The following is a 10,940-nucleotide window of genomic DNA, read 5'->3' as shown; positions in this document are numbered from 1 at the left end:
ATGAGAAGCATAAAAAATAAGCCCCCAAGTCTGTCCCGGAACTCTATGATGACTTGGGATACTTGTTGCCACGTTTAAATGACTTTTCGTTTAAATGTTAATTTATGAAGTAGTTTAAACTGCATCACACCAGTATAATTAAAGATGATAAAATCTATGAAAAAAGTTAATATTGTTCTTTTATAGCAAATGTATAATTTCTTTTACAAATCAAATGTTGTCACGCAAGTAGTATGAGTGGTTTATTCTTATGCCGGCTTGCAAGTAGAAAGACTCGTCATAAAAAAACAGTGCTAAAGTATGTATGGGGAAGATCATTCATCAGAGTCCATGACATGCCCAAACCTCATAGCATTACTCCTAAAATAATTTTGATGCAGTCCACACGCACAGAAGAGACTCTTATTACACAATTTTCAGTTCAACATGAAAAACAAATGAAAGAATCAATTGAAACACCTAATATGAAAAAGCAAACACCCCGATACCTAAACCCTCTGCAGCACTTGTTTTCTACACTCAATCCAGAGTAAATAATCCTTCATTTCATTGGTCTTTAGGCCTTACTTCAATTCCTTCAATGACCAGTCCTCCTTTCAATTGATAACCCTTGACCTCCATCAAGCTCATCTTCACCTCCTCAGAATCTTCCCCACTAAAGAACTCCCCCAGCTCAATCTCCATCCACCCATCATCTCTCTCTCTTGGGACCTCTCGGCCGTCTCCTTCCCCCACTCTCTTTCTCAACATCTCAACGCGGTTCATGTAAAACAGGGATTCCATCTGTTGTTTCTTTCGATCCCCTTGACGCAGATAAGCCGTGCCATTGCATATTTTGTCACCCACTGAGACTGATATTTCAGATGGTATTGAATCCAACCCATATGCACGATCATAAATTTTCAATACAAGATAAGCACCATACGTTGTATTTGGTGATAGATTTTGAGTTTTAATTCTGCCATGGATTTCTAACCAATTTGTTGTTCTAAGCTCAGCCACTTCCGAGAACCTGTTGATTGTTGAAGAAAAAAATGAAAAAGTTGGATGCTTTGTTGTTTGCTCCCCACTCTCGCTCTATATCAGAAAAGAAGAAGAGAAAAACAACCTTGATTCGGGTATGGATCTCCAGCTCCAATACAGGGGTTCGTCGCTCCATGTAATGGAAAGTTCTCTTGCAGACAGCATATAAGATTTTTTGCCAGATGGTTTCTCCAACTTGAAGCTCTGTTTTTTATTTGGAACATAAACAAAACGGAAAATTTAGAGATGTATGCATAATTTTAGTTTTCTCATCCATACATCTTCTCTAGCAGCTTTGAAGCTCTATATTGTATATTGAATATGTAACACTTCCCTTTTGCAAACTTCAAAGTTCTTTGGAGCAAAGAGTATCTGAACTAAGAGATGCATGATGAAGAGGGTATGCAGAGAATATGTGCATGAGATCATGAGAGTGAGAAAAATGAGAGGTTTTGGAGATCATTTCAAACCTACCTTCTTGCCAGCATCTATGAGAACCGGATTGCAGAGAAGAAGAAAAAGTTCCTTCTTTTTAGTAAACGTCAGAGGAGTGACCAACCTGGAGACAACATCCTCGTAATCATTCGGCAAAAACCTCTCCCACACACCATCGGACTCTGCCGCAGAAAGAAAGGTGGAGGACACCATTGAAGATCTGCATGCATCTGATGGAGAGGTGTAGGACAGAATTGTGGAAACAGAGTCTTCTGGCAACATATCCATGCCCATGCCTTCTCCCATTCGAGTTTTGACACAAAATCTTGAACAATTAACTGAGAATCAAAACTAATAATATATGTCTTTGTCTTGGGTTTCTGGGTCTTAAAATTCTTTGCCTGTGAAGTTCTTGACGATACTTTTATTATTATATATATATATGCTTCAAAACTCTTAACATTTCGGTCAAGTTTTGGACGCGCTGAAAATAATAATAAAATAATTATGAATTATTTATTATATATTACTTGTAAATTTATTCTCTAATATCAGGTTAAGATGATAAGAAAATAAGAAAATAATAAATAATAAATAATTTTTTCATATATCCCAATGTGACGTATGTTGGACGTTGAATTAAGATTATTTTCTCTTTACTTTTAGAGCCGGCAGCTATTATATAATATTATTATCCATGGACGTTGGTCTGATTGTTTGCGACGTCAACATTGGAAATCTGGGAAAAAAAAGAAGTGTACGTTGTTCTGGGTTTGACCGGACTGCTAGCGAGAATTGAAATTCGACTGTATTTTATTATCAAAAATAATAAACATCATTTTTTATAAAATATTACATAATTATATTTAAAAAAAAGGTAATTTTAATAAAATATTTTATAAAAATAATATCATTTTATAAAAATAATATCACTTTAAAATATATACTGTGAAATATATTATGAGATGGTTACTCTTTTATTATATAAAGAAAGAGAGAGAATATCTCTTTTCATTCCAAGAAGTTGACAGCCACAAAACGACACCATTGGTGTGAATGTGATAGCAAGCGTGGGCTCCTGGGGATAACTTTTTTATTAAACTTACCCATTCTATTATTTATATATATATATATATATATATATATAGGCATTTGACGGATTGACTTTTTGAATTTTTAATTCTACCCTTTAAATGGTGACTTTTTTGGTTTTCCAAGATCAATTTGGGACTAACAAGTGTGACAACATCACATGGACAACCTGGGTTGAACAAGATAAGATAGGACAGCCTTATCTCAGTTGTAAATCAACTTCGATAGTTTTGCTTAATACCGTTAAACTCAAATCAGTATGAGAAAAAACTTGGTTCATAAAATATATATAAAAAAAATCCACTTAGTTAGTAAATGACGCATAATCCAAACTAAACTAGATTAAAGTTTATTAAGCCTTACTTGATTGTGCTCGATTCAACTTGTTAACTTGATTGAATTAAAACTCATTCATATATCGATAAATATATATATATATATATACATTTCTCTTTCTCTAATAGTTAGTTGGTAGAATTTAATAATTTCATATACTAGTATGTAAAATTATTTATGAAGTGTTGATAAATACTATTAGAGAAATATTTTAGCTACAAAGTGATTATACAAAAGTAATCTCACAAATTGATATAACTTGATGTAGTTTATTAAATTATAAAATTACTTTTATTGTAAAGTAAATCTGACAGATCATATAAAGGTACGTCAATTTATAAGATTATTTTTGAGTAATTTTTTTTATAGCTATAACACTTCTCATACTATATTGTATTATATGTATTGTAATAGTAATTTATGTAGACGTAATATATGGTTATTATAGATAAATATCAATTAGTTACATATTAATTATTTATAAATTTCTACAATTTTATAATTCAAGAGAGAGGGTCTACTTCTTAGTTGTAAAATTCTATAAAATTTAGAAATTTTTTTGCAATTTCTCTAAATTTTAATTATTATATTTTGTTAAAAAAAGTAAAAAATTAAACAAGTCAAATCGAGCTGATTTGACTCAAAATTGTTTCCGAGTCGAACTCGAGTTACCTCAACAATTCAAAGATCGGTTAGTTCGACTCAATCACAGCCCTAAATTCATCAAAAACTACTCTTTTTTTTTTTTTAAACCTAAGCAAGCATATTTAAATAAGCGTTAAAAGATAGTTGTACAAATAAAAAATGCACAAGGATATTTTTTCTTGACAGCTGCAAATAACTTGTTTGGATTATAAATGCTCCGGCTGATTTTTTGGCTTTGAAAGAGAAGAATTTGACCTATAAAATACTATTAGAGCGGTGTTATTTTGTTGCTCAGTGTGCACCACTCATCAAGTCAAAATTTTGTTTTTATTTTTTTTAATTTTTTTATATTTTTTTCATCATTTTAAAATATTTTTAAAAAATATAAAAAAAAATATCAATACATTAATATTCAATTCCTTAATTATTAAGTAAAATAAAATTAAAAAAAATTAAAATATGTCAAATTAAGGGAACAAATTAAGTGAGTAAAATAGTATTTTTCCTACTATTAATTTGGGTTGAACAAGATAGGACAGCCCTAGCTACAAGCAACATTTTTCTTATTTTTAAGCAAGCATATTTAATAAGAGTTAAAGATACTTGTACAAATAAAAAATGCACGAGGATATTTTTTCTTGGCAGCTGCAAATAACTTGTTTTAGGTTCGGTTTGGACAATGAGTTGAGTTGAAAATTAAATAAAATATTATTAGAATATTATTTTTTAATATTAGTATTATTTTAAAATTTAAAAAAGTCGAATTATTTATTATATTTTGTTTAAAAATTTAAAAAAATTGTAATTATGAGATGAAACAACTCTTATATCCAAACAAGGCCAGCTGTTCTGTGAATTGATTTTTAGGCTTTGAAAGAGAAGAAATTGATCTATAAAATACTATCAATTTGAGGAGTACTAGTTTTACCTTCCTCCAATATTAAGTTAGATGATTAGGGCTTAAGCTTAAATACTTAGAAATTTTATCTTTCAGCTTCTATTATTTCAACCCTGCAAGCGGTACAATCACAATGAATTTGGCTTTTATTTATCAGCAGATTGAGGCAATACACCCAAATTAATTCACTTTTTCATAGAAAAATAATTTTGTATAATTATCTATTTTCTATATCTAGATTAGATAGCATGTGAATTATGCATCAGCATGTAAATATTAAATATTCTGATTCTATTTTAAAAAAATATATATATATTCTGATTCTATTTTCAATGGATTCAAATTCTTTCAAGTTTCTATCCTCTAGAACCTGGAAGAGAAAAACAGATGAACTTATAATTAGAGTTGGAAAGGCACCTTGGAGTTTGATAATCCAAATCAGTTTCAATAATCTTGGAGAATTCTGACCATAAATGACTCTTGTACGCCTTATCTCTCTCTCTCTCTGCTGCTCTTTATTGCCCTCGTTCCCACACTACTGAGTTGCCAACTCCAAGGTTGCCACTTTTCCATTCATGGCCATACCCCGCATCCTTAAACCCGCCATTCTAGCGTCCCCATCTTCACATTTCACTCCCTCTGTACCCTCACTTCCTTTTCCATTCAAAACCCACTCTAAGTCACTCTTCTTCACCATCTTTCCTTCGGGAATTCACGGCCACCATACCCCACCACCAACATTATCCAGAAGATTGTTCCTTCCTTCAGTTTCTGGAATCTGGGATGCCTTGACCAGCGGTAACAATGCACGTGAAGCCGGTGTTGCCATCCGCCGTGGAATGCTGCTCTTTCGGCAGGTATATATTATGCTTCTTCATCTTATATTACACATACTAGTTCTGACTTCCTTTTTGTACATGATTTTGTAAGATTTTCGGTCTGTGTAATTTGGACATTTTGTTATTTCTCAAGGGTGATGTTCAGGGTTCTTTAGTGGAATTCGACAAGGCAATTGAGTTGGATCCTCGTCAAAAGGCATGTAGGTTATAGGGATTCTTGATAGCCTGTCTGTAACGTAAATATTTACTTCTTGAATTGGATTATATGAAACTGTTGGTGGTTTTTGTCAGATCTTTGGCAAAGGGGGCTCTCGTTATACTATCTTGATAGGTAATAAATAATAATTCTTTGCTGGTTCCGTTTCTTTTGTTTTCTGGGAAATTTTGGCAAAGACAAACAGAGTTTTGAACTTTAAAAGTCGTGGTATTTAGAGCAAGTAGAAAAGTCTGCTCAATTTGTTGAAATCTATTTATTTATTTATTTCCCCATGATAATAGACGAGATAAAACGCAGCTCAAAATGTTGTGAGGAGACTGAAGTGGGTTTCTCTTCTTCTTAGGTTTGAAGAAGGGGCAGAACAATTCAGGTTAGATGTTGCACAGAATCCAAACGATACGGAGGAGTCCATATGGTGCTTTCTTTGTGAAGCTCAGCTATATGGAATTAGTGAAGCAAGGAAACGATTTCTTGAGGTAAGTATGTCCATTGTTAAAGAAGGAACATGATCTTGGATTCAATTGAAACTTGAACATATTACCTGATTTAAAAATACCCAAATTAGGCAGTCCCCTCTAACCAACTAATGACACAAATCTATGATAGATTCCATATTCTCAATTTTCAGTTATAATTTACTATAATACAAGCAACAGGAATATAAACTCACAATAACATTTTGTTCCACAAAATTTTAAACCATAAAAATTCTTAATTGTAATGCAAAACTATCAATAAAAGCAAATTCTGTGTCTATAACTGTAGCCACACATCTTAGAGCCTAGAATTCGCAACAACTCCCAGATCTCTTACTTGGAGGGGTTGAAGATTTACTTGAAAAATGACAACTTTGAACGAGATACCTCAGTAAGTAGAAATGACTAACTCCAGTGCGAATTTGTGCTGTTTTGGACTTACCATCTTCTATTAAAATATGTGGTTTACAGAAAATTTAACGCATGAATTAAGGGTATAACCTCTGTCATACAAGATTTTAACACAGTACACAGTTGGAAAGAGTTTTCTTTAGCGTTTTTCAAGGACATGCATCTTATCAATGAGGTGAACAGGCCGTATTTATATATTGTTACAAACTCTTATTTTCATTTTTCACTATGAGCAATACCACCATTGATTTTTATCCTTAATTGTAATGCAAAACTATCAATAAAAGCAAATTCTGTGTCTATAACTGTAGCCACACATCTTAGAGCCTAGAATTCGCAACAACTCCCAGATCTCTTACTTGGAGGGGTTGAAGATTTACTTGAAAAATGACAACTTTGAACGAGATACCTCAGTAAGTAGAAATGACTAACTCCAGTGCGAATTTGTGCTGTTTTGGACTTACCATCTTCTATTAAAATATGTGGTTTACAGAAAATTTAACGCATGAATTAAGGGTATAACCTCTGTCATACAAGATTTTAACACAGTACACAGTTGGAAAGAGTTTTCTTTAGCGTTTTTCAAGGACATGCATCTTATCAATGAGGTGAACAGGCCGTATTTATATATTGTTACAAACTCTTATTTTCATTTTTCACTATGAGCAATACCACCATTGATTTTTATCCTTTTATATCATCCCAAATGAACTCCAGCATCATTTCTCTCGTCATCAGATGCTTTCACCCATCTGACTCGGTTGTGTTGTCTCGTACATTCCTCTCTTTGGCTCTACAAGTTCTCTTGGGTGAAAGGAAGAGGCTGCTTTCCACTATGGAGCCTCTCAGTATGGGACCTGGTCAGAACTAAACTTGAGGATGTTTGTGTTTGTATTTATGCAGAATTGATTAAAAGTGGTTTGCAAGGCAACAGAGTAAAGTGGTAGTGATATTATGATTAAAGAATATACTTCAATGCCTACTTGTGCTAATTCACCACCTGTGACACAAGCTTAAGCTGATGGGAAGAAGTGAATTTAATTAATTAATTTATACTCTGACAGCTTGGCATCCATAGATAAAGGACCTGCTATCCTAAGTAGGGGAGTTTATGATTGTGTTCGTTTATTGTAGATCTCATGGTGTGAACTGTGGAAAAATCAATAAAGTTCATTTTATCAAGTAATAACTGAATGCAGGTTGGCAAAGATCCACGTCCCGTCATGCGAGAGGCTTATAACATGTTTAAAAATGGTGGGGATCCTGAAAAGGTGTGATTTAATGCCTATAGCTTGAAAAATCTGAGTACTTTTTTAATATTTACTGGGCTATCCAATTAAGATCTCTATGGTTGTATACAATTCCAAGGAGTTCATCTGACTGATAACTATAACTTTTAATTCACAGCTTGTTGCTGAATTTTCTAATGGCCAGGAGAATGAAAAATTTTATGCTTCTTTGTATGCTGGGCTTTATTATGAATCTGAGGTTTGTTCTCGGCTTCTAAACCTTCCTCATTATTTTGGGCTTTGGTATTTAATTGTATCCTGAATTATTAACATGTCCAAACACATCGGATGGAGTTCTTTCAAACTCCTTCAAAGAATTAAAATCACTAGAGGGTGACATAACCATGCTTCATATACCAGAAGCATTACAAGTACAAAGTTGGCTGCTTCTTTTGAAAAATCAGTACTCGCAACCTCTGCAATGATGTGCTGTAGTGAATATGTAGGGAAATTGTATAGATTGTCAATACAGCTTGTGGGTATTCCCAGCAAAAAATTTATTCATCATCCCAACTCCTATCATCCTCTCATCATCCTATGATGTGGCATTAAATGATAAGTTCACAAGTTAAATGTAATAAATAATTTCCAATCACCTAATGCCACATCATAGGATGATGAAATAATGATGGAAGTTGGGATGATGAGTAGCATTACTCTTCCCAGTTTTCATGATTGCATTTGCGGTTATGGTTCCACTAGTTGGGTGTTGTCTCGTCTCTTTGCTCTGTAGGAGAAAGTATGAGTTTATGATAGACTTCTAATGATGAAATTGGAGATATCTGCTTTAGAACTATTAAAAAAAGAAATTGGAGATATCGTTAGTAGCTGGAAGATGTTACCGTCAAAGCCCTAATTCTTTTCTACTTGCCAACAAGATTGGTTATTCAAGTTTTTTTTTGGTTTATAAAAGATTTCAAAACAAAAAGCCAGATTGACCAAGTAATTTCTACTCTTCTTGCCGTTTGAGTAAAATCATGGACATCATTTTGTCAGTTGTTTTACAAGTACAAAGTAGCTAAAATTTTGGATATTTGACCAGAGTTCAGCAATTTACGTCTGTGCAGAAAAAAGCTGATGCAGCCAAGCTTCACGTACTCGCTTCATGCCAAACTCCTTATGGACAGAGGTTTGAAGTCCAGAATATGTCAACATTTCCCAGTAATACTAATATACAGTGAGATAAATCTAATACCGTATTCCCATATCAGGTCTGATGATTATATGGCTTCACTTGCGAAGGTTCACTGCATCTGTCGAAATTGGAGCTTGAACTAAATTATTTAAGCTCATGCTTGAAGTTGCTTTCTTCACTACTTTAGCTGCTCTCCCAAGTCCTTACAAATATTTAGATAATATTCATAATCAAGAGTAAGGCTTTGTTGAGGGAAATCAAGTTGGGTGTTATAACTACAAAGAATCTATTTCAAGAGTATGATTTATTTTGCCTTCCTTCTCTACTTAGATTCGGAGTACCACGAGAGAGATCTATGCAGCACTGATCACATTGAGCCAATGCAGCCGTGCCATTAGAAGCCTTTCAAGTGAATCGTCATAGCAAGATCTGTTGTTTTCTGTTGTTCTGTTTAATGTCAAGAGTCAAGTTTATGATTGATAAAATCACTGGTTTCCATGCCCAGTTGGTTACAGATACTTTACATAACATTGGGAGATTTTACATTTTATAATCATGTTAAGATGGTTTAGAATGCGATTCTTTTAACAATGGTTTATTATTAGCTTTTTCATCCCATCCTCATGTTCCTTTCTTTCTTTCCTTTCAGCAAGTACATGAACAATTAATTTGCAGCACAAAGTTCAAATCCCCAACGTCTCTCTTCTTTACCAAGTTGTTAATTTGCTTCTAAATGTAGTATCAGCTAGAAAGGGAATGGCATCTTTCGTTTACTATCCAACAATATGATGATTATGGACAGCAATTTTGATTCGAATCTTGGGATTTATGTACATTGCAGCAAACCGTTAGGAAAAAAAAAAAAAAAAAAACTGAGTAACTTTGACAGAAAATCTGAGTGTTGTGGCTCTCCTTATGGGCCAAATGACAATGACTTCAATCACATGTATTGGTCAGTCTGTTTATTTTTTAGGGGGTGGGGGTTTTCGAACTCAAGTTTTCTATTTGGAGAATCGAGTTATATGTCATCAAACCATCAGGCTCTTGGCATGTGGTCGACTTTCTTGTTGCTGCATTGATTCATTTATATTAATCATGGTTGCATTCATAAGTAGCTTGGATTACAAGAGATACTGCGCAAAACTCTTTGTGAAGAAGGAAAGGATTCGCCAGCTTTCTTGAAACTCTTGATAAAAATATCTCTTATTTTTACCAAAGAAGGGAAGACGATCACTCTTTACCAAAAATATCTTTGAAGATGTCTGTCTCATTGTTCTCCAAATACTCAACTCATCTATGTCTCAATCATAAAGCTTTGGAGCATATTCTCATGATTAAAAGTTGGTTATTCTCTTACTCTGCAAACTGCAAAGGCATACACTGTGGGTGGGTAATGGCAATTGTGAGTCTCATGGACTTTCCATGACACTACAGATCTATTGACCAGATTACCCTAACATGTATTTGTTGGTAATAGAATCCAAGAGATGGGGAGTCCTCACTCTTAACAGGTATTTGTTTTGTTTTGTCTTCTCTCACATTATATGAAAATTATCTCATATCTTACGAAAGGTTATAAATATAGAATATAAGAATGAATAGTAGTGATGCATAGCATTCATTTTACTCTCAATTGGTAAACCTGATAGTAGACTGAAGGATCAACTGTATTTTCCGTACCAATTGCAGATCCAAGAAATTATGGCTCTGTACTCACGGCTGTGTCGTCTTAAGAAATGAAAATTGCGCCTTAATAAAGCTATCTCGTGACGAAAAGCGCCGTAATATAGCGTTAGTCATTCTCACATGACCGGGTCAACGGTCAACCAAAACAAAACAAAACAAAAAACAAAAACCAAAACGTATAGAAACGTGTCGATTATAGGCGTCAAGTGCATTTTTCCTTTTCTTTCAATGCGGGTGCCTATGAGTTTTGTCCGTAAAAAACATTCAACTCAATTTATAATGTAGATGGACGTAACACATCGACTTTGCAGAGATTCCTGACTTCCTCTGCCATTGCCTTTAATTTTTTTTTACTTTCCGTTATAACTCCTCAGTCCTCCCTCTCTCTCTCTCTCCGTTTCTCTTTCCCCGTCGTTCTTCCCCAACCCATCTTCCATAGCATAAACTCATTTCCGTAA

At 33.7% G+C, this 10,940-nt stretch overlaps 2 protein-coding genes across 11 annotated transcripts; one reads left to right on the top strand and one right to left on the bottom strand.

The window, feature by feature from the left end:
• Positions 1-336: 336 nt before the first annotated feature.
• LOC121261977 (F-box protein PP2-B15-like) lies at positions 337-1,883 on the bottom strand. The gene is made up of 3 exons (XM_041164421.1): positions 1,498-1,883; positions 1,109-1,227; positions 337-1,012 (listed from the first exon to the last, which is right to left on the bottom strand). The coding sequence occupies exons 1-3, from the start codon at positions 1,762-1,764 to the stop codon at positions 547-549; spliced, it is 852 nt and encodes a 283-aa protein (XP_041020355.1). The 5' UTR covers positions 1,765-1,883; the 3' UTR covers positions 337-546.
• A 2,990-nt stretch (positions 1,884-4,873) lies between these two features.
• On the top strand, positions 4,874-10,013 carry LOC121263446 (lipoprotein NlpI). Of its 10 annotated transcripts, XM_041166335.1 has the most exons (10): positions 4,880-5,286; positions 5,402-5,468; positions 5,560-5,599; positions 5,829-5,961; positions 7,572-7,643; positions 7,780-7,860; positions 8,729-8,790; positions 8,873-8,903; positions 9,536-9,644; positions 9,781-10,013. In XM_041166335.1, exons 1-9 carry the CDS (start codon positions 5,005-5,007, stop codon positions 9,605-9,607), a joined length of 840 nt encoding a protein of 279 aa, XP_041022269.1. In that variant the 5' UTR covers positions 4,880-5,004; the 3' UTR covers positions 9,608-9,644; positions 9,781-10,013. The 10 variants fall into 10 exon arrangements, 8 of the variants coding, with proteins under 8 accessions (XP_041022270.1, XP_041022273.1, XP_041022275.1 ...); XM_041166334.1 differs by lacking the exons at positions 9,536-9,644; positions 9,781-10,013 and adding an exon at positions 9,127-9,414 and having other exon boundaries at positions 4,881-5,286; XR_005940261.1 differs by lacking the exons at positions 9,536-9,644; positions 9,781-10,013 and adding an exon at positions 9,127-9,414 and having other exon boundaries at positions 4,885-5,286; positions 8,873-9,032.
• The last annotated feature ends 927 nt before the right edge of the window (positions 10,014-10,940 follow it).

Source organism: Juglans microcarpa x Juglans regia, chromosome 4S, assembly GCF_004785595.1.
Source record: "Juglans microcarpa x Juglans regia isolate MS1-56 chromosome 4S, Jm3101_v1.0, whole genome shotgun sequence".
Lineage (NCBI taxonomy): Eukaryota > Viridiplantae > Streptophyta > Magnoliopsida > Fagales > Juglandaceae > Juglans > Juglans microcarpa x Juglans regia.
Note: the sequence above shows the minus strand (reverse complement) of the source record. Positions and strands in the feature narration are given on the sequence as shown.

Coding starts and splice junctions, on each gene's coding strand:
- LOC121261977 (XM_041164421.1), bottom strand. CDS start 1,764: ATGGGAGAAGGCATGGGCATGGATATGTTGCCAGAAGACTCTGTTTCC. Junction 1,228..1,497: donor TCATAGATGCTGGCAAGAAG/GTAGGTTTGAAA, acceptor AATAAAAAACAG/AGCTTCAAGTTGGAGAAACC. Junction 1,013..1,108: donor AGATCCATACCCGAATCAAG/GTTGTTTTTCTC, acceptor AACAATCAACAG/GTTCTCGGAAGTGGCTGAGC.
- LOC121263446 (XM_041166334.1), top strand. CDS start 5,005: ATGGCCATACCCCGCATCCTTAAACCCGCCATTCTAGCGTCCCCATCT. Junction 7,861..8,728: donor GGCTTTATTATGAATCTGAG/GTTTGTTCTCGG, acceptor ACGTCTGTGCAG/AAAAAAGCTGATGCAGCCAA. Junction 8,904..9,126: donor ATATGGCTTCACTTGCGAAG/GTTCACTGCATC, acceptor TTCTCTACTTAG/ATTCGGAGTACCACGAGAGA.